The 22,055-nt window shown below is 38.8% G+C and overlaps 3 protein-coding genes across 5 annotated transcripts; all 3 read left to right on the top strand.

Moving 5' to 3' along the window:
- Positions 1-291: 291 nt before the first annotated feature.
- Positions 292-9,645, top strand: cp110 (centriolar coiled-coil protein 110). Of its 2 annotated transcripts, XM_077718964.1 has the most exons (10): positions 293-941; positions 1,467-1,592; positions 1,902-4,095; positions 4,618-4,733; positions 6,258-6,359; positions 6,973-7,089; positions 7,860-7,958; positions 8,114-8,230; positions 8,882-8,965; positions 9,089-9,645. In XM_077718964.1, the coding sequence occupies exons 1-10, from the start codon at positions 819-821 to the stop codon at positions 9,134-9,136; spliced, it is 3,126 nt and encodes a 1,041-aa protein (XP_077575090.1). In that variant the 5' UTR covers positions 293-818; the 3' UTR covers positions 9,137-9,645. The 2 variants fall into 2 exon arrangements, with proteins under 2 accessions (XP_077575091.1, XP_077575090.1); XM_077718965.1 differs by lacking the exons at positions 6,258-6,359; positions 6,973-7,089 and having other exon boundaries at positions 292-941.
- Positions 9,646-10,218: 573 nt separating this feature from the next.
- Positions 10,219-14,737, top strand: sirt7 (sirtuin 7). Of its 2 annotated transcripts, XM_077718967.1 has the most exons (11): positions 10,219-10,391; positions 10,473-10,610; positions 11,232-11,336; positions 11,418-11,488; positions 11,569-11,641; positions 11,718-11,816; positions 11,955-12,191; positions 12,556-12,636; positions 12,743-12,849; positions 13,161-13,363; positions 13,554-14,737. In XM_077718967.1, the coding sequence occupies exons 1-11, from the start codon at positions 10,287-10,289 to the stop codon at positions 13,568-13,570; spliced, it is 1,236 nt and encodes a 411-aa protein (XP_077575093.1). In that variant the 5' UTR covers positions 10,219-10,286; the 3' UTR covers positions 13,571-14,737. The 2 variants fall into 2 exon arrangements, with proteins under 2 accessions (XP_077575093.1, XP_077575092.1); XM_077718966.1 differs by having other exon boundaries at positions 13,161-14,737.
- Positions 14,738-15,396: 659 nt separating this feature from the next.
- Positions 15,397-21,051, top strand: pcyt2 (phosphate cytidylyltransferase 2, ethanolamine). Its single transcript, XM_077719554.1, has 12 exons — positions 15,397-15,687; positions 16,292-16,380; positions 16,664-16,825; positions 16,898-17,049; positions 17,174-17,215; positions 17,309-17,447; positions 17,946-18,028; positions 18,141-18,218; positions 18,475-18,540; positions 19,042-19,107; positions 19,531-19,619; positions 19,703-21,051. Exons 1-12 carry the CDS (start codon positions 15,560-15,562, stop codon positions 19,800-19,802), a joined length of 1,194 nt encoding a protein of 397 aa, XP_077575680.1. The 5' UTR covers positions 15,397-15,559; the 3' UTR covers positions 19,803-21,051.
- Positions 21,052-22,055: the final 1,004 nt, after the last annotated feature.

Genomic DNA, 22,055 nt, shown 5'->3' with positions numbered 1-22,055 from the left:
AATGTCTGAGTCCAGGAACTATTTGCATTAGGCTCCAGCACCCCCTGCGACTCGTGTGAGGATAAAGCAGTTCAGAAAAAAAGGGGGAGGAAGAAAAAAGTAAGGGCAAGAAAGTGTTATGGAGAATAATATGGTTTTAATTGCGTTTCGGTCTGTTTTGGCAGGTGGCTCTTTGACTCACAGTTTAAAATTTAGTTCTCCACCCTGGTATAGTATAGTAGTATACTACTAGTCGCAAATCCTGGAACATTTTCCCCAAAGAAACTATAGGGGGCAGTCGTATGTTTATGAACAACACTCTTCTTCGTGCCTACGAACTGGCCCTGATGAAAACATGGATTTTAAAGACTTATTTTATTTATTTAGTGGATGCCACAAGTTGTGACGTTGTAACGAGTGATTAACCTGAAAGTTCACTGTAGGAATTCTATATATTTATCTGTATGTAATGTGTCTAACTATCCTGTCCCGTATATTTAATCCGTACGAATCATGGGATCCACCCCTGATCTTGTGGTTATCCCAACTGTCACCGCTGTGGCGGTTCCGTTTCTCCGGGAAGAGAAGCAGGGAAACGTAAACACTTCAATTGTCTCGCTCTTTTGTTGTCTTTATCGCCCTGGATTATTCTCGAGTTTTTCTTTGACGCTCCCCTACACGTGTTGCACTTCCTAAATCCGAAAGAAACAGCCCTCTACTTATCTATTTAGCTTGTAAGCTAAATAGCATTGCAACGTCGTAAGTGTAGCTACTAATATCAAAGACAAACTTGCAACGAACTCTAATGTGCTCCACGACCAAGTTCGGGTAAAAATCCAATGGAGAACTACGATACGTTTGTGCGGAATCGTTTGTCACATGTTCGGAATAATGAAGAGAAACACGAGATGCCTACGTCTTCTGCCATTCGCTTTTTTGGAGCGCCCATCCTTCCCCCTGTGGTATAAACATTTACTTTTACTTTGTTGTTATTCTATTAAATTGAAATCTAGTACATTTCCAGTCAACTTTTGGTTCGGTGACGTGTCATTTTAGCGATTCAAGTTGTTTGTGTTTTTGAGACTTTTAGGTTGGAACATATCTCCAACTCTAAAAGTTTGTAGTTCTTTGACTTTTGCTCTGGGTGAACCTAAACTGAACTACATACAACCTTTCATAGTGACCTTCATTTGACCCATCTGTTGTATACACTTCTCCAACTGTCAAATGTTTTTGTGCTTTTTGATGTCATCAAGTGGTTGTTCCATAACATGAAACGGTGTGCCCATGAAATCCATGTGCAACACTTCAGAGACATTCTAATTAAGTTCAAGGTAAAGCTTATTAGGCAATTTAGGTTCAACCAAAAGTAGGGTATCCCAAAGATGATATAGTTTCTACTTATAAATCCATCATTGGATACTGGATGATACAAATCAATGCCATTGGCTATTTCATCTCGTCTCATGACTTCTGTTTTGAAACAGCTCACGGATACACGGAGAGAAGAAATGAAGCAGCACAGAGAAACTGCACTAAAAGATGCTGTCACTCGTAGATTGAAGATCAATCAAAGACTGGCATATGTGAAAACAATTCTACGCAGTGTTCAGGTACTTCACATTTGGGAATCCTTCTATAAGATGACAGTACACATTAATCCATGTTCATATTGAGCCCAGGAACACAATACTTGGCCCACCAGTGTTTTGAATGTGTTTGTTTAACAGTACTGGTCACACATTTACATGCTTAATTATACCTACTATTAGTTCAACTGTAAGTTTGATGCAAAGTTCATTGTTTTTTTTTCTCCATGTAGATGATATTAAACCAGAATTGTGGTGTTCATCCTTTGATGTTTGACACGTTATTGCTACCAAAAACATGAAGCTGCTTTTTTCCCCTTTTCTAAATTTCAGACAAGGAATTCACCAACACTGGAAGACTTACTTGAGGAATTAAAGCTTGGTGGAAAATCTTTTGATTCCACTGACTCGAGTGAATCAAGTCAGCAAAGTGCAAATACTGTGGCAGAAAAAAAGAATTCTCTAATATATCCGTTGTTATCAACCACAAATGATGCTTTATCCAACTGTCATATGATTTCTGAACAAAATCACATGGGAGGATTCCATGTTGAGCAAAGTGAAAAACAACAACTCTCTCAGCCAGAGACCTTAAATAGTATGAATCACTGCTCTGTAGCCTCGGGCTCTGTGCTTAATCTAATTACAGAAGACGACACTGTTCTTTCAGAAAGTCTTGACATCAGTAGTGTTTGCCATGATCCCCAGGACACTAATAATTCAAAGGATGTTTTCCTTCATGAGACCTCAAAGACAATTGCCAGGATGCCAGATATTATTAGCTATCCTCCCATTGATGGAGAGGAACTGGAGAGAAGTGGACATGAGTCATCCTTTTTTCATGATTTTTTAGCAATGAATGACAATAGTTTTAATGTATATCCCGATGATTCATTCAGAAGTGTAAATGGTCAAATAGAGATCGCTGAGAGTCAATGTGATCTTTCTTCTACTCTTCATAATACAGAGGAAGGCCAAAAGATAAAAACAGGGGTAGGTCCACTCCCCATGTTGGACAGCTTAAACATGACAAAAAGCCCAGAGTTACCTCAAAGATCAATTGTTCATAGTTCATGCACTGATCATCTTAAACAGAACGATCCAAGAAATGTAGAACCTTCGTGTACGCAAGTAGCCAAGTCACAATCACCGTCTGCTAATCGTCCCAGTCTCCAGGACATGCTGAGGCAATCGCAGGAGTATCGCCAGGAACAGCGTTTGCTTAGAAACCAAGCAAAAAAGGCTAGAATCCAGGAGCAAGCACTAGAAAAACCAAGAGTGGAGGAAAAGAGCCTTTCTGATAAGGAAAACAATGAGTTCCACTTTAAAAGTAGAGAGGGGAGAAAAACTAGAGAGAAGAGATTTTTCAAAACAATGAATGCTGCCTGCACAAAATTAAATGAAAAAAATCCATTGTTTGTCAATGAGTTAATCTGCAAAAAGGCCAACCTTGATTCTGAATGTATCACCATTCCTCGTCCTCACCACTTGTTGCAATCCCAAACTCGAGAAGTGCAATACCTGACCACAAACACAGACTCAATTACTTCTTTTGAAGGACATGGGATCTATCACTCAATTCCAGTACCTCTTTACTGCAATAGTCCTGTTCACAATGACGCCTCAAGTATTTTACAAAATGAAGGAGATGACTTCAGGAGAAAGGTTCTCATTAATTCAAGTCCTACTGAAGATGAACATAACGTAGAACAACAAACTGAAGAACCAAGCAGTACGGTCGAGAGTTCCCAGCACATAATCAAGCTTGAGTCTTGTTTGTCCACATTAAAAGAACTGATCTCTGATCTGGGCTCCTCCATTGTTGATATTGAAGAGAAATGTGATGTGGACAGTCCTGATGAGGGCAATGGCATAAAGCAAAACCAAAGAAGCAATGACTCCCCAAATGGACAATCACTTGATTCTTCTAGAAGCTTGCTGGAAAACACAGATGAACAAATCAACACCTATATAGACGACAATCTGTCAATCCAAGAGGATAAAGCGGAAGAGCTTAATTTAGCAGATTTGAGTCTGTCCAACACCTTTACTCTTCCAGGCAAAAACAATGAAAATACATCATACTACATGACGTCTGGACAGCTTGAAATAAGCGGAAAGCAAGAGCGAGCAGCTGAATGTGTGCTATATGTTGGGAAATGCAATCCAGTTTTTCTTAATCGCCCAACAGTACTGTTGAAAACCAGTTCACATGATGTAGCAAGAAACAGTGAGGCAGAGGGCGGTCAAAACTCTATTATCAGGCTCTCTGTAAACCAGTCATTGAATGTGGACACGTTGTCTGAGGTATGGCTCCTTCAAGGTTCAGGATCTCAGCAGGACTCAAATGACCAGTTGGCTCAAGAGAAGGGACTGACCCCTGTGAGTGTGGTGGGTAGAGAGACTGTATCATCCAGGGTCAAAAGGAGATTGCTCATGCATGTTACAGACAATAACCTGGAAAGGATTGCGGCACCCTGCAGTGAGGCATTGTCACCACTCAGGCAAAACTACAACACTTCCACAGGTAAGAATCAGATCCATGCTTGAACAAGTGCTGTATTATCTGAATATTATTTTTTACTTTACTGTTTTTATAAAGTAATGGCATTCATTCATCTTCCGTATCGCTTTTCTTCACAAGGCCTAAAAGGGCATTCATTAAAAAAAAAGTCATTTTTTTAAAATCAAATAAGGGTTGTTGGCGCGTTTGCTTGATGAATGTTGCTATTTCTGGACTCTTGATGGCATAATTAAGTGTGCAAGGAAGCTCTTTACTGTATAAAACATCCATGAAATTGAAACCAATGGAATTATGCTAATAATGTAATTATGCTAATTATGGGATAAGCATGTTATCATAGCAATAATGATATTAGTATGAAATGTAAAAGAAACAAAAATAATTCTGATATTTTCAGAGATTGACAAGTATGGTTTGCTATTATTGACACAATATGAAAAATGAGAATAAGAAACACGCAGAGACCTTCTGTGAAAAATGTTTTTGTATTAACAAGCTCTTTCCTTCCCTTCATGATTTTTGCAGCTTCTATTGCTTCAGTGGAGCTTGACAGTCATACAGAAGAAATCAAGCAGGTCCGTGCTGCTCAGGTCAGAGCGCAAAATGGTGAGCACATGAGACAGCAAGATGAGCTGTGCCAGGTAAGACCAGAAATGTGAAGCAGATTGATTTTTGTGTGAAAATTGTAATGTTCGACTCAAGTTGTTTGCAACAAGTTATAATTTGGAGGAAAAGAATAATGTTGGTCCTCCATGTTCAAACCACCACATATATTCTTTGCACAGAACATCATAAAAGGAATCACACAAAGCTCATCTTTCCTAATGGCCCAATTGCATGAGATTACATCACTATTTCCTCTCCACATCTAGTAGTAATTCCGTTAGAGCAGCCATAAATCACTAAAAATATATTTGCAGCTTTACCCAAAGTAACCTACACAAATCAAGATATGTTTTGCCGATACCGATGCTTTTGCCAGTCCGACGGACATTTTTTCCACCAGTAAAAATAATGTAACCAGCAAGGGACAAATCATATTTTACCTTTTTAAAGTCAGTCCTGCTGGTAAAGCTCTGTTTACAAATAGTATGCCAGACTATGTTACTCCGATTAGTTTCTAAAAATAACTAGTCCCACTCAGTTGATGAATTTGCGTATTAGTTTGATTTATAGCTACTAAAAAACACATGACTACCGAGTCAGATCCAACTCTTGACAAAATCCGAAAAATAGCTTATGAAGTACTGATTCTGATACTGAGAATTGGATCTCTACTAAACAACACAGAAATATGTTTTATTGATTTTATTTTGAGAATATGCTCTGATATAACAGCAATCTTTCATTGAAACATTGACATGGGTCCATACAGTGTGTGCCCTTTTACACAGACTCCAAATGTTACATTAGTTGAAGTGTTTTCTGGAAATGGGTCATTACAAGTGACTTTCGGACATGCTGTTTAAAAAAAAAAAAAACCTCTATATTATCACACATAAATGGTTCATCATTTACTTAAAAGCTGAGATGGTATGGTCATTGCATGTGTGCGCACGCATTTCAAGGGTGCCGGCTTTTCTCAGGGATTCACTTCCTCCGTTTGCATGTTAATATGTAAAGGCCAGTATTCGTGCAATATTAAACACAGGCTGTATTCACTTAATATAATCTTAAAAGCAATTCAATGAGCTTGAGCCATTTCATAGAAATTCCCCTTTTCGCTTCCCATTACCGTCATTTGTGATGATGACATCAGAGCTCAAGCTGGTTGAAGCCTATTCTTTAAGGGCGGAGGGGAGCAAAGTATCTGACATAAAAAGGAATGGAGAAATTGTTTAATTCATGAGTGTCCATGGTTAAGTGCCAGAATGTCCTGCCATATCCCAGTGCTAGTCTTCTAGCTCTTTTTTCTGTCTCAAATCTCTTTCTTTGTTGTGTCTCTGCCTTCGACTGTACTTTTTGCTCTCTGGCTGTAATACTTCTACCTTTTCTGCCATCTTATTATCCTCACCGTCCCTTTTACTTTGCTTCTTTCCTTCACTTCTGCCTTTTTCGCTACTCTCAATTAATTTCTTCTCCCAATGCACTATTTGCCAATTGTGACTGGTTCCCCAAATGCTGGTGATCTCTCACACACACACACTGTTTCTTATCCTTCGTAGGCACTCGCAGTGCGTTACTCCAAACTCCAGAGCCCTTCCTTCTCAAGCTCTTTATCAGGCTCGTGTTTTGGGGACACAGTGACATTCTCCAAGTTCTCTCAGGTATTACCACTGCATTTGGAAACCTATTTTTTTTTTGTATTTTACAGACTGGAGCATAAGTCACATTTTTGGCAGGGCATTTTTTAAAAAAAATGGAAAACTAAGAACATACACGTTAAAGTAACAACTGTAAAATTGAGAAAATGGGTTGAATAGGCACCTGTTGACTAAACAGTTTTTCTTATAACTATATATAATTTAAAAAAAAAAAAACACAGGCTGGGATGGTCAGAGAAAAAAAAATGTACAAGTCACAGGTCCACCCAATCTATAAAAAAATGTGACTTATAGTCCGTAAAACACGGTAGTTGTATACCCTCCAGATGAACAAAGTTTCTCTAACCTAGTGATCTCTTAGCACTTTAATATACATTGTCATGCTTTCAAAATGAGCTTATAGAAGCACTAATGATCAACAAGTGAGTGACAAAAACCTATCAGTTGTTTCTAATTTTGTATTAAACCACCCACGTGTATGGATGCACTAAATAGACACCAACCCAAAGACCTTGAGAGTCTGTGGGAAATTAATTGGTTGGCTCCGATGAAATTAGCATTCTCCTCTCTCTTCCCCTCCTGTTTTCATCATTCACCCTGCTCATCTCTTCATTAGCCCCCTAGCTCTCATCTTCAGCGCTGCCTCCCCCTGCTGTTAGCGGCTGTCAAAGGCTATCTGACTCGTAGGCTCCTCAGGACGGAGAAAGTGGCACAGCTGGTGCGCACCATTGGGGTGAGTGAAGCCTACCATTGTCACATCTGCTGTATGGTTTGAAATGGGGGAGCTTGCACAGACTGATTTTTTTTCTTTGTATATCTTTTTATCATTTGAGACAGGTGCACGATACAGAAAAAAAAAATGATTTGACTATATTGTAACTTGGGTTGTCCGGCACAGGGCACCAAACAACACATGCTTAAGAATGTTGCATTCACTTCATCCAAAAAAAAAAATTCAATTTCTTTGTCACTTTTAGGTGGAAGTTAATATTTGCCTCCATCTTGTGGCATCTGTTGGCACATACAATACAGTATAGTAGTAAGCTTTTTAAAGGAGCAATATGTAAAATTTGCATTAGAATTAGTCATATGGCCCTCATATTGCAATAGACGTTAAAGAAATTAATTCAATCATTTTGCTAATCGCCTAGAAACATTTTTAGGAAATACTTATAACACAAGGCCGACACTGCGGCAAAAGGTGATGCATTTTTGAGTTCGAGCTTTCCTATCTGGTAAATTGAAAAAAGGAATCTGGTTCCATGTTCATGTAAAATTAAAACAAATAAAATAATAGTTAGCGTCTTTACACGTGTGATTTAATGGATGGAGGAACACAATTTTCTTTGAGGATGCTGTCAACGCAATAGCAAATGAAATATTATTTGCCACTGTGCTGATAAAGCGCAATACTGCTCTAGTTGAGGTCAACGAAACAAACATGGAGTTTGTAAATCACCTCTTATTTTTTGTAGCATCTACATTTGTGCATTTTTCTTTCAGGACACGCAACAATTTCTGCAGGCTTTGCAGCTGCCCAGTCCCAGAGGTGAAATCTGTAGCAAACAGGATCGTTTATTGCAGCAGAGTGTCGCTCGGCAGGTATTAAGTCAGCCACATGTTGTATCCATCTGTTAAGCTGCCTCCTGCCAATGTGCATTCATCTCTTCAATTGCAAACTACCCACCCGTAACAGTTAGTGAGATTTCACCAAGTTCACTCAAGCAAAGTCAACTGTGTGATTGTTTCTCCAACAGTTGCGAGCAGCACGTTACGATATATACGACATCTTCTTCAGCATGTCATCGGGAGAAAGGATGCAGTTGATCGGCTTGGACAGAGAGCTGACAAAGCAGAGAGTGCTCAAGCAGCAGGTAATTTGACAGGGTTCAAGCCGGGTGGGAAAACTCTTGTTGGGGAAGCAATAAAAGAAAAAATCATTGAATGATTTAGTTGAATAAATACAGTAATATTTGCAAATTTTGTACCAGAAAACTGAAACAAATTTCGTGTGCGTGTTATACACAAAGTCATCGGTTTTACTACCAAATCCCAGCGAAAAATTCCCGCAGCCGTTATGATGGGAGACGTAAAAACCTATCTTTGTCCGCCAGATGGCAACAATCTACCTTCTTTTACAAAAGCCAAACTGCCTCCAGTAAGGTTGAAAGGGATACAAATAAAAAGGAGTACCTGGAGAAAACCCACACAAGTCTGGGTAGAACATGCTAACACCACAGTCAGAACTGATCTGGGATCAAACACTCGACCCCAGAACCACTCAGTCGGGCCACCTTACATTTAATTATTTTATTAAGTGGTGTTGAAAATGACATATCTGTTCCTTGTCTTGGATTATATCAATCAAATACAATTCCCCCAAAATGCGACCTATACTCCAGTGTGACTTATGTTTTTTTCCCCATTTCATCATGCATTTTTTGGGTGAGACTTTACGTAAAATATGGTCTGTCTGTCTAAAAATGTAGCCAGACATAAAGATTTTTTTTTTTATCTGTGATCAGATGGGGGACACTCGCTGTTCAAAAGGAAAGACTTCTCTGCCCACTACAACACAGAAATCACTCCAGAAAAAAAAAAGGCAACACGTGAGTATTTTTTTCAGACAGACATACACTATCTGATCAATAGAACTACAGTACTTCACATTTTGTAAGTATTTTATTGACTTATTGTTATTCTTTTCATCAATTTCTTCTTTCACTCTTCAGAATTCCGAAGAAGGCATCAGAAAAAGTGAGTGGAGTTCTTTTGACTGAACACAAAGGTGGATTCACTAGTGAGCGTTCGCTTGAAACCAAGCGAGGATGCCTGAAAACAAAGCCTGCAAGGGCCTCTCAGCGGTGGTACTCCTGCAGACCCAGATGACATTTTCTCATTTGACCATACTGATATTCAAGTTTAAATGTTACCAAATCTGAGCTCACTGTATACTTGTGCACTATCATGTCCCAGAGACCTGCAAGTATACATTGTTTTGTGTGGATTATATAGAAACATTGCTATTACGGTGACTTTAATTACAGTATTGTGTTAAGCAAATATTTGCTATAGAACTTTTGTATTTTTAAAGTTTATCTACTGACTGAATCAGATTAGTGCCTCTAGTTTGGACTCTTGTAATTTGATGAGTCTCACATCCCAAGCACTGCTTGTTGGTTAACTTTACATATCTACCAAAAAGCCTTTTTTTGAGTGAAATTTGTGTTATTTATTTTTGTAGTTACGTACATTATCACTAGTTTCATAATAAATAAATTATAAAATATATGTAGTATTGTGTTTTTCCCCCCACAACACTACAATTGTTACCTGTGAATATTCTGAATAGTTCAGGCTGTTCTTGTTAGTATATCTATATACAGCACGCTATTTTGAGTATATTATGTTTTCAGTGATGAAATTTTATAGTGTTGCATAGGACAAGACATGCCTATTTATACCCAACACTTAATGTTTTTCAATTCAGTTTTTTGGTCATCATGAATTCATGACAAATCACAGTTGAGGAAGAAAGCAAGATACGCAGCATTCATAATGCATTTTAAACTTTTGTTCTCGCTTATTAAGCCACAGATTTATGTTTTATTAGCTTTTACTGAAGTAATAGAGTTTAATGAGTACTTTGTTTATACCTTTCGGCATGCCTTGCCTTATTTCTTTAGGACCGTCAGAGAATTAATTTATATTTACAAAATACTCCTCTACCTACGAAAAACACAAGTTACGTAAGTAGAGGTACGACTGTATGGTATGACCCATTACTTTTTTTCGCTTGCTCCGAGCCACAAAGGGGCGCTACGCGCCTTAACTTAAAACATGTATACTTTAAAAAATAAAAACATCCGCCCGAATGTTGATAAAGAGAGCTTTGTTTTGAAAACGGAGCCATCAAACAGATTTAAACTGATGGCAAACGAGACGGACCTAGGTGTCTCATCTCGGGCAGAGCGAAAAGCTTTACAAAAGGCCAAGATACTGCAAAGAGAAAACGACAGAGAGATCTTTAGGCTGGTAAGTTGAAACAGAAAACTAACGAAATGAATCGGTGGTTGGTATTTCAGTTGTAGCTGACCACGGCTAGTCTCTGTTCAGGTTGGACGTATATTAAAGAAACCCGAAGCAGGAAGGTCCGAGGAGGAGACTTCTATGCTTACGTTGCATAGAGACACTGTCGATGAAATCTGTAAAAGAAAGATCCGTAGCAATGAACTCAAGAGGAAGCAAGAGGAGGTCAGATTGTAAACATAACACAAACCATTCATGGGGCACGTCGGGTTTCTTTGACAATTCAAAATTCATCATATAGGTCTCGAACTACATGAGCCTAATTTTGATGTCCATTGTGTGGATGCTGTGTATTTATGGGGTCAGGTTTCATTCATTCATTTTCTGAAACGCTTATCCTCGCAGAGGGGTGCCGGAGCCTATCCCAGGTTGCTACAGGCACCAGGCGTGGGACACCCTGAATCGGTGGCCAGCCAATCACAGGGCACGAGGAGACACAATCAGTCACGCTCACACTCATACCTCTAGGCAATTTTGCATGTTTTGGGGATGTGGGAGGAAACCAGAGTACCCGTAGAAAACTCACGCAAGCCTGGTGAGAACATGCAAATTCCACACAGTGAGGACTGACCTGACAGTGACCAAACTCTGCTGACATTTCCCAGTCAAAAAGGCTTTGATATAAAGTGCCATCAATGGCAGCCAATGATTAAAGTCATGACCTGTGTAAAGGGTTAATAACCCAAATAAGGAGAGTTGTAAAAAGCATATGGATGAATGCTTGTTTAATCATTATTTTATATAACAATTTAAAAACTAAATCTTTCATCATTTCATTCCTTACAGGTATTTGACACTGCCGATGACCTGAAAAATAAAGTATGGAAGCTGGCTGTGGCAGTCAAGCAAGCAAAACACTTGGTGGTTTATACTGGTGCAGGAATAAGTACAGTAAGATAAAGACCATGCTAATTTGTCATTTTGCCTCGTCACCCTTCTGTTCTTCCATTGTCATTTTTTTTTATATGTTAGGCGGCATCGATCCCCGACTACCGAGGGCCGAAAGGAATTTGGACGCAATTGCAGAAGGGTCACGCAGTCAGGTGCCACGTCTATTCCTAGTTATATTGTATATATATATATGTTATATAATTTAATACCATTTTTTTCTCTTGGCAATCAGCTCATCTGACCTGAGCAAAGCAGAGCCAACACTCACACACATGTCCATTAGAGCACTTTATAAGGAAATGCTGGTATGTCTGAATTATATGCAAAAATATGTATTTGGGGATATTCTAACTACATTTGAAAATGTACATTTTTATGTAGGTGAAGCATGTCGTGTCTCAAAATTGCGATGGGCTTCATGTGCGAAGTGGTCTTCCCAGACATGCCCTGTCGGAACTTCATGGAAATATGTTTATTGAGGTTAGACACACTAGAGCTTGAACAACATGTTTTTTTTTAATATAATGTATTCTTTATTTGGTACAAACACAACTTCCTGCATACTTACTATGTTTCTGAAAATTTGATCTCCACCTTTTCTGAACGTGTTATTTTCAGGTGTGTACTTCCTGTTCTCCTGTCAGGGAATACATACGTTTATTTGATGTGACTGAGCGGACCTCCCTCCACCGACATGGCACGGCCCGTAATTGCTGTTACTGTGGTGGAGAACTCAGGGACACAATTGTGCACTTTGGGGAACGTGGAACCCTTGAGCAGCCTCTCAACTGGAAGGGAGCTGGAGAGGCGGCTAAGGAGGCTGATGTTATCCTCTGTTTAGGTTCCAGTCTGAAGGTCATTCTTTTCAATAACTTGCATCTAGATTTTCCATCTGTGATCTGGTAATGTTTATAAAAGTACTTCAAGTTCCAACATAGGGAATTAGTCTTATTCATTTTTTTTTTTAAAGTTATGTTATGACTTTAGTCATCATTTATTCAATCTAAATGGTTAGAGCTGTACTGGTAGGAAAAAAATTGGAATACATTGTCAACGGAACGATTTGTAATGTCATTACTTACTGATTTTTAGGTTCGTACAACTTTTATGGTAGTCATATCTTACATTTAGCACATAAAATCAGAGGTTGCCTTTGTTATGGTCTTCTATGACGCTTTTGCTATCGGAAATATTTTTGTTAAAGCAATCTCTTGTGCAGGTGCTAAAGAAATATGCCTGTTTGTGGTGCATGAACAGACCAGCAAGTAAAAGACCTAAATTGTACATAATTAACCTGCAGGTATAGTAGTTTTAATCATATACCCCTTATAATGCAAATGGTCTTAAAATGATGCAGTGTGTTCCCAACAATTTTTAATACTACAATTGTATTGTTTTTGTTTTAGTGGACACCAAAAGATGACTTGGCTGTCCTAAAAATCAATGCCAAGTGTGATGATGTTATGAGTCTTCTCATGGATGAGCTTAATATCCAGATTCCTATTTATGACAGGTTTGTGTGCCTTTATGGGAAATAAATGCTTTCGTGATGTCACATAACCAGAATGATGTTAGTTTTTAGTGCCTTTTGTACTCAGTCCCGGAACGAATTAAGCTCGTATCTGTAATTGTTTTAACATTTTGCAAATAGGAATGCATTCTCAAGCTTGTTCAACCTACGAGGATCATTTTGTTCCAAGAATTTCAGCATCTTCTTGCATCTTATATGTCTGTGTGTGCGTGTGGATGAAATCCACCGCATTCATTTAGTAAATCCTACAAGTCACAAAGAAAACTCTTGAATTAGATTTTCTTTTTTTTCAGAGCTGAGGACCCTATGTTTAGCCTTGCTGTACCTCTTCAGCCAGAGGATGAGGATAGCCATAGCCGTGCCGTAATAACTCCCCACGCCGGTCTGGGTGATTCCTTCGATGACCCCGGCGAGAGTGCAAATGACGCGGCTGTGACGGGTGGTTGGTTTGGGAGAGGCTATGGAAAAGGACGGAAGAAAAAAAAGCAGCCTAGAGGTAATTCTTTGACAAGTACCGCCACATTGTAGAGTACTGATGATGTGTCAAGCTGGATTCATTTTTCAGTGACCAAGTTGGCACAGAAGTGCTATAGATAATGTATAGTCATTTCTTTTTTTCCAATATCTAAAAGAATATCATAAACATTTGCTTTTGCGTTGATAAAGCATTATTTATTTATTAACAGGCGCCTCAAGGGGTTAGCACGTCGGCCTCAGAGTTCGATCCCAAGTCAGTCCGTTCTGGGTGGGTGGAAAGTTTCCATGTTGTCCCCGGATTGTGGGTTTTCTCTGGGTGCTCTAATTTCCTCCCACATTCCAAAAACATGCATGGTAGGCTGAGTGGACACTTTAAATTGCGTCTATGTACAAGTGTGAATGTGAATGGTTGTCTCGTCTACTTGTGTCCGTGATTGGCTGGGCGCCAATTCAGGGTGTCCCTTGCCTCGTGGCCGTAGTTCGCTGGGATAGGCTCCAGCACCCCCATCGAGAGAAAACAATTGTATAATAGATAATGACCACAGAGTTACATTTAACTAATCTTTGATCCAAAGATCTACTAAAAGCTGCTCTTTCAGAATGTTTACACAACAACTTAATGAGGTGTTGGTGCTCCAATGGGACCTCTAGTAGCATCAAATATCATTTAGAACTATGATGTTTGCATGTTGCTGACTTTCTCTATTCTGCCAGGAGGCATGACATTGTATTATTGCAGCTATTTATGGTTGTTTTGTACTTGAATCATATCCGAATAAGTTTCTACAAAAACAAAAAATCTATTATGATAAAATAAGCAAAAAAGGTGAAGGAACAGTTGATTTTTCCATATAATTGATTACGTAAAATGGCAAAGGCTTTGTTACATTCAGTATATTTCATGCAAATTAGCAGTCACGGTAGTGCTGCGAAACCATTGTTTCCAAATGGTAATGTGTTATTGCAACAACCTGTGGCAGCTATTCCAATTACTTTATCAGCAAAAATATTTGCAATTGTATAGATTCACTTTTTTTGTATTATTGAATAATGTACCTGATGTCAATTGATTAATTCTTTATACCTCTCCGACTAATTGTTTACATTACATGTTTAATGTCAAATGTAAATATCAAAGTGGGTGTTCGGGAGAGCTGTAAATATGAATTCACCTTTTGTCATTAATTCATTTTATAATAGCTGTTTACTGACTTGAGATTGATGTACAGAATGCCCATTCATTTGTCTCAGGAAGATGACCATGTGCACTATTTGTCTGTAAGGTTACATGGGGCCAATACCGAGTCACCATAATGGGTGATCAACCACCATTGGTAACACTCATCAGAGTTATATGTACTTTTTTGTCAATAAACCATGCATAACTTTCTGATCTGATTTATGTGTATATGATGTACCACCTAAGAAAATACTTGGTTGTCTGTGTACAACCTTTTATCAACCCTTTCACACACAAAATATGACTTTTTGTCTATTACAGGGCACTCGTTTAACCTCCCTGCCATTATACACAAGTGTAATGAGCGGCTCCATCACAATACAGTGGTTAGCAGGTCGGCCTCACTGGCTACTAAATCAAGGTGTCCCCCGCCTCTGGCCCAAAGTCAGCTGGAATAGGCTCCGGCAGCCCTCATGACCCTAATGAGGGCAAAGTGGTTCAGAAAATGAGATGAGATAGGGTTTAATGAGATTTAAGGCCTCATCAAGTGAACAATAACACCCACAACAAACAGAAATAAATAACAAATAACTTCAATAAATACATAATAAATAAGTAGTCAACAACATCAACGTCGTAAATGAGTAGGGAAGTGAACAAATAACAACAAATAAATGAATAGTAAACATAAATAATTAGTTGGCAACATTAAAAAGCGGTCACATAAGCTGTATATTAAATAATAATAATAAAAAAAATGTTTTTGGTAATACTTCATACCCCAAAAAATGATTTAAGTTTTCAAAATCGTGTTACTTCCTGATATTGTTATGATGGGATGACAGGCACTGAACTGCATTCCTATAGGCTGATCTGGTGGCGTGTTTAAACCTGGCGGAGACGTCGGGAGTGACTGCCGCACCGGGTACGAAGTCGACCGAGTGTACTTTGCTTCATCTCCGGAAAAGAAACTCATTGGTAATCGGATTATCACCTTTCCCACATACTACTGTCGCCCGGTGCGTGACTAAAAACATGATAAAAAACGGCCACCACGACGTGGAGGAGCAAGTTGCGGGAGGCGACCGTCATAATAAACCCGCTGTTTCGGAGTGCAGCCCGGAGAAAAGGAAGCGAGTTGTTCGGCTGTGGTGTGACGGCTGGTAAGACTGCATTCATCCGTACCATTGTTCTAATGTGTCACAGTAAGGCGATCGCTGTGTTGTCACGACGACGGAGAAGCCATTAGTATTTTAAAGTTACAGACTGGGGTGATTCAGTGCGTGGTTAGCATGCCAATGCTAACTCTAGCCGCTTGGCTATATCCGCAATTCTGTACTGTCTGTGTGCGACTAGACTATATGATCTCCACGAATTCTTAATGACTACACCCATTATGATAGTTTTGATTCTGTACGCTAATTTTATGCTCCGTAACGCCGTTATTTCTATGACTTGTTGGAGGTCGCAACTGTATCTGTCCTAATGAGAGTCAAGAGCGTACTACCAAATTCTGGGCCCTGTACACGCCCCATTTTAGTGCCCCGTTCTCTGTAGTGGTCGGGTGATGTTATTGCAGTTTAAAATGATTGAATTTTTATTACAAGTTTTTAATATTATCTCATACCAGCTCATTTTCTGAACCGCTCTATCCTCATTCGCGGAGTCTGCTGGGATATGCTCCAGCACCCCTGGTGACCCTAGTGAGGATAAAGTGGTTCAGAAGATGAGATGAAGTGTTCACACTGTGTTTTACTTACTTTCTAGTTATGATATGGTCCACTATGGTCATTCAAATCAACTGCGGCAAGCTAAAGGAATGGGAGATTACCTCATTGTTGGAGTGCATACAGATGGTGAGGATTTAATGTACAGATTGTTTTCATTGGCTGTGCTATGTTGTTTTATGAATTCACTCATAATTCAAAAAGTGGAGCATTTGAATTGAATTAAATTCAATGCTTTTACTGAATGTGATGTTGGGGTATTTCTATATCTGTTAAAGCCAATGTTAAGCAAAAAGAAGTTATTGAAGAAGTTTTTGTAGGCCTTTACAAAATGCCATGTTTGTTTATGATGCATTAGGTAATTGGTAACATATGAATAATAAGTATTTATTGTTTGTGGATTTATCAAAAGCGGAAATATCTAAGCACAAGGGCCCACCAGTCTTCACTCAAGAAGAGCGCTATAAGATGGTGCGGGCTATCAAGTGGGTGGATGAAATTGTTGAAGGAGCACCCTACGTAACCACTCTGGAGACTCTGGACAAATTCAACTGTGACTTCTGTGTGCATGGAGGTATAAACCTGTCGGCACAATCGTCCACAGTGATGCATGTAATGATTTTTGGCCTGTTTTTTTTTTAAACAGATGACATCACGCTGACTGTGGATGGCAAAGACACCTATGACGAAGTGAAGAGGGAAGGACGTTATCGGGAATGTAAACGCACTCAGGGGGTCTCCACCACAGACCTGGTGGGACGCATGCTTCTCATGACCAAATCTCATCATAGCAACATGGTGGGTTTATTATGCCTAGAACCTATAACATGTATATGGGATAGTTGATTGGTATACTGTATACCTAATTAGGATGATGATGTATCTAAAGACCTCATATTTTGTTCTCCAAAAATGTATGCAGGATAACCCAGATTATCAACACCATACAGACAATTTTGGCAAGGTAAGTAAATATCAAAATTTAACTCCATCTTTTAAGAAAAGCATTTTATAGGGTCTTGTCACAATGACCGGTGATGATCTTACTGTGTTATAGGGACCTAAAGGCCACAGTCCATGGACTGGAGTGTCTCAGTTCTTACAGACGTCCCAGAAGATCATCCAATTTGCCTCAGGAAAGGAGCCTCAATCCGGAGACACCATCATTTACGTGGCTGGGGCGTTTGACCTCTTCCGTATCCTCACAAAGACCAATTATCTGAAATATTAGTATTGTTTTGTTTAGGGTTTTCACAATAGCAATGAGTAAAAATGCAAACTTTTAACATTGGTCCTAGATTAAACCCTATATTTTTTGAGTTTTTTCCATCCCCTACCAAAAACGTTATGTAATGCTTCTCCAAAGAAGTAAAATCTTTATTGAAGCCATCTGAGAGACAAGACGTTCATAAATCAAAATTTGCAAATCAAAGAGACACCAACACGAATATTAAAAATATACTCTGAAAATTATAGAAAACACTAATGTGCTGTCCAGTTTGGCACAATTACCATGTCATGAGCTTTCTGTAAATACGAATTGTAACAGTCTATAACACTTAGCAGAAATTCCAAGAAATTCCACAGATGTTTTTATTCAACACCATCTATTCCCATCTGCTGGGTGTATTGTGTAACTGATCCACTTGCCCTCATAAAAAAATGTGAATTGTTGGTCCCTTTACCCCTGTCAGACATCGGTCATGTTGACTTTCTGGCGATGGTCCACAAGCTCGCAAAGAAGCCCTATGTCATTGTCGGTCTGCATTTTGACCAGGTATGTTAAATGAGGCATTGGTACATCCTTACTATAGATATAGGAAGACACTAACGTTTTTCCGAGTGTGCCTTTAAACTGCTGATGGAACTCCTTTTTTTTTTTACTTCAGGAAGTCAATCGGTACAAAGGAAAGAACTATCCAATCATGAACGTCCATGAAAGGACCCTGAGCGTCTTGGCCTGTCGGGTAACAGCACACATGAGCACAAACATATATAAACAATATGGTACCATTTATATTTTTGTCAGTGGGGGCAATTTGAGTGCAGGTCAAGTGTCTTCCACGACATTTTAGTCCTTGTTTTCAACTATACTCGGTCAGCTTTTCATGAGCACAAGTCTTAACATATCATGTGTATTCAGTCCAGTTGAAAATGAGTAAAATAAACCCAGTCCTACCAAGAGTTCTAGATATTGACACCATTGTCTGTTCTTGTGCGTAGTATGTGTCAGAAGTGGTGATTGGTGCACCTTACGCTGTGACTAAAGACCTATTGGATCATTTCAAGGTGGGTGGCTTATCTGAATTTTGTATACATTTTTTTGCATCCTTTTCACCCCAAATTATTTTTGACAGAATATTACAATTATATGAACCATTATGATAAAAAAAATACACTTACCCCACTTTTTCATATAATAAAGTAAAATTAACTATCATACTATGGCTAAGTATGATCTTTATTTATTACGTATCTGAATTTTGTATGCATTTTTTTCATCCTTTTATACCCCAAATTATTTTTGCCAGAAAAGGACACATATTTACCATTATGATTAAAAAAAAAAAAACACATTCACCCCACTTTTTCATCTAATGAAGTAAAAATAACTATTGTACGATGGCCACGTATGATCTTGATATTTAAAATGACAAATATGGAATTTATGCATGTATTGTATGTAATTTCAATCAGTCTATGTTTGAATTAATGTCCGTTTCTTCATTGGGATGTTGGCGGTTCCAGTTTCCAATGATTTACTCTTAAGTTGATTGTATATCTTTGCAGGTGGACATTGTTTGTCATGGCATGACTAAAGTATTCCCCGACAAGGATGGATCGGAACCCTATGCAGTGAGTGCAGATTTATATTTTGGCTGGATCAAAGTGCGTCAAATCTGATTCGTTATTATTAACTTATACCAATTCACAGTGCAATCTGTCTGTAAGACTGATTCAAGTTCAGAAATAAGGCCTTATTCATTCAAATGCATACATACAAATTCAACACATTATCTTGGAAACACTTGAGTTTTAAATGGGACTTAACACAAACATAATTTTTTTGGCTTCTCCAATGGTCCTATTTTTGCTCTGTTCATTTTCTTTCAAACATAAACATTTATGGACCATTGTCAAATAATGCTCTTTCAAAAATATCATAGGTTTTATCCCAATTTTATGATTCAAATCCATTGGTTAAAAAAAAAAGCAATGTTGGTTCAATTGTTTGATAAAGGTAGCAGACCTCTGTACCCATTTGTCATTTTTCCACAGGAACCAAAGAGGAGAGGGATCTTTAAGACCATTGATAGTGCAAACAATCTGACTACAGATGACATCGTCAAGAGGATCATTGAAAACAGGTCTTCCTTTAATTGACTTACTTGTCTTTATCATTTCCCTCTGTCTATTTGACTATGCCACGCTCACTGTCTCACTTCCACAGGCTGCAGTTTGAAGCCAGGAACCAGAAGAAAGAAGCCAAGGAGATGGCGGTGATTGAGGCCATGAAAAAGAAAGAAGAGCGGGGTGAAACAACTCACTAGAGAAATGGAATTCTGGGACTCTCGGCTTTGGGATTGGCTGACTCTGGTACGTGTGTGAGCTGACCTAGGCTATGAAGAACCACAGTGTTTCAACAAGCTGCAGCTGCATTCCACCCAGCTGGATACAGACACTTGTTTGGGCACAGGATCCTGGTTTGTGTTTTTATGCTACTGGGCGGTTTCTCTCTATGCTCTGCTGTGCTCTACAACAACATTTAGCCGTTTTAGCACTATATTTTAACACAAAATGTATTGCAATGCAACAAGTAGTATCTTCAAGCTGTAATTTATTGGAAAATCATTCATTCTCACCTTCATTGGAATTTTAAATTACTACTTTTTTAAAAGGATTTGCGGCCCTAATGGTTCATTTTAACAAAAAATGTAATGCAAATTGCAAGTAGTAGTATCTTAAAGATATAATTTATTGGAAAATTATTATCACTGCAAGTTTTTACAAAGGATTTTATTTTTGTCGCGCTAATCGTTCGTTTAAACACATTAAAAATGATGGTGAATTAAATTGCTATCAGTCTTATGCATCATCAATAGAATATAATTTCAATAGTCTTAGCTATTATCTTTTAAACTGGATCTACAGATGGTATTCACGTACCTAAAGTTGTGTGTATGTGTTCTCTTTTTGGGGTGTGTGTGTCCTGCAAGATTAAAGGAATGATGACTTGTGTGTTAAAGGCCATCGCAGACTCATTCCTTAAGACAGAGGTGGCGAACATACGGCTCTCGGGCCGCAGGTGTCTCCCGGCCAAAATGTATGTGATTCTTTGCTTCTTATTTGTATATAGTGTGGCTCTTTGCCTGGTTTTATGTTTCTCTTATTTTCATTCTCTCTTAAAACACTCAAATTCATCAGGGGGCATTAATAACAAATAATAAGTTATATCTTAAAAATGAGTTGGAAAATTGGATTTTTTCATACTGCTTCTTTGACTCAGTTTAAAATTTGGCCTCTTTGTTTCTAACTTGTTCGCCACCCCTGCCTTAAGTTATAAAATGTCATGGTTATCTGTAAACTAATTCAGATCTTGACTACATGCTCAATAGTTTTCCACGTTCCCTGAGAAATGTGCTATAGGAAAAATGTCTTTTGCATGTTGCAAAGACAACGCAATGTAAGTGAGCATTTTTTAGACAGAGTATTCGTAAAAATAAATAGGTTTTGGGATTATTTAAGAGTTTTCAAAATAATTATAATATTGTATTCTATAATAAACTTGCTATCTTGCAATTAGCTGTGTTCTTTTTTTTTTTTTTTTTTTTTTGCCTTGAGTGGCGCTTATCCCACGTGATTCTGGGCCAGAGGCGGGGGACACCCTGAATTGGTGGGCAGCCAATCACAGGGCACAAGGAGATGGAGAGCCATTCACGCTCACACTCATACCTATGATCAATTTCGTGTGTCCAATCATCCTTCCTTGCATGTCTTTAGAATGTGGGAGGAAATCAGAATACCGGGAGAAAACCCACACAGGTGGACCGACCTGGATTTGAACCCAGGTCCCCCACTGTGAGGCCAACGCGCTAACTACTTGATTTGATGTGCTAAGTAAATAAAATAGGAAAAAAAAACTCCCATCTCATTCACAGGGGCTTTAAAATCCCAATCAATTCCCATTCCTTTATAACGACCCCCTCATGACAGAGCTCTTTGTTGTCTCAGAATGCATCACGGCTCACCGAGTGCGTGAAATGAGGCCACAGTCGCTCCAAACCTGCCAAATGTGATGGGTGCGGTCCAGTACAGGCCAATGCATAAAAGTGCAAAGCGTCAGCCTCATTATAAGCACAAAGAGCCATGGAAGAGCTTCTGTCAAAAGAATGGCATCCTCCAGAAAACAGATTTACATTGTAAAGTCCTAATCATAGTATAGTTAAGTGAAAAAATTGTTTAAAAAATAACATTATTTTTGTGTTTTAAATCGATTCAAGTGTTCCTTTCTAGCAAAACATTTTCCCAACTGTGTGTGACTGAGCAGAGACGACCGGCATGTTTGACTTCGATCTAACCAAACTGTGAGCTTTATGAGGGTCAAGTTGAACACTTGCCTCCCTTTTGAAGACGGGTAGCAATGTACCCAAGAGTGACATGGTGGTCAAAGTCATTCATCTTCCATACCGTGCATCCCCTCGTAAGGATTTCAGGGATTGCCGGAGCCTATTGGCTGGACTGCTTTATCCTCATTAGAGTTGCAAGGGGTGCTTGAGCTTATCCCAGCTTACTTGGGGGCCCCC

Source organism: Stigmatopora nigra, chromosome 6, assembly GCF_051989575.1.
Source record: "Stigmatopora nigra isolate UIUO_SnigA chromosome 6, RoL_Snig_1.1, whole genome shotgun sequence".
Lineage (NCBI taxonomy): Eukaryota > Metazoa > Chordata > Actinopteri > Syngnathiformes > Syngnathidae > Stigmatopora > Stigmatopora nigra.
Note: the sequence above shows the minus strand (reverse complement) of the source record. Positions and strands in the feature narration are given on the sequence as shown.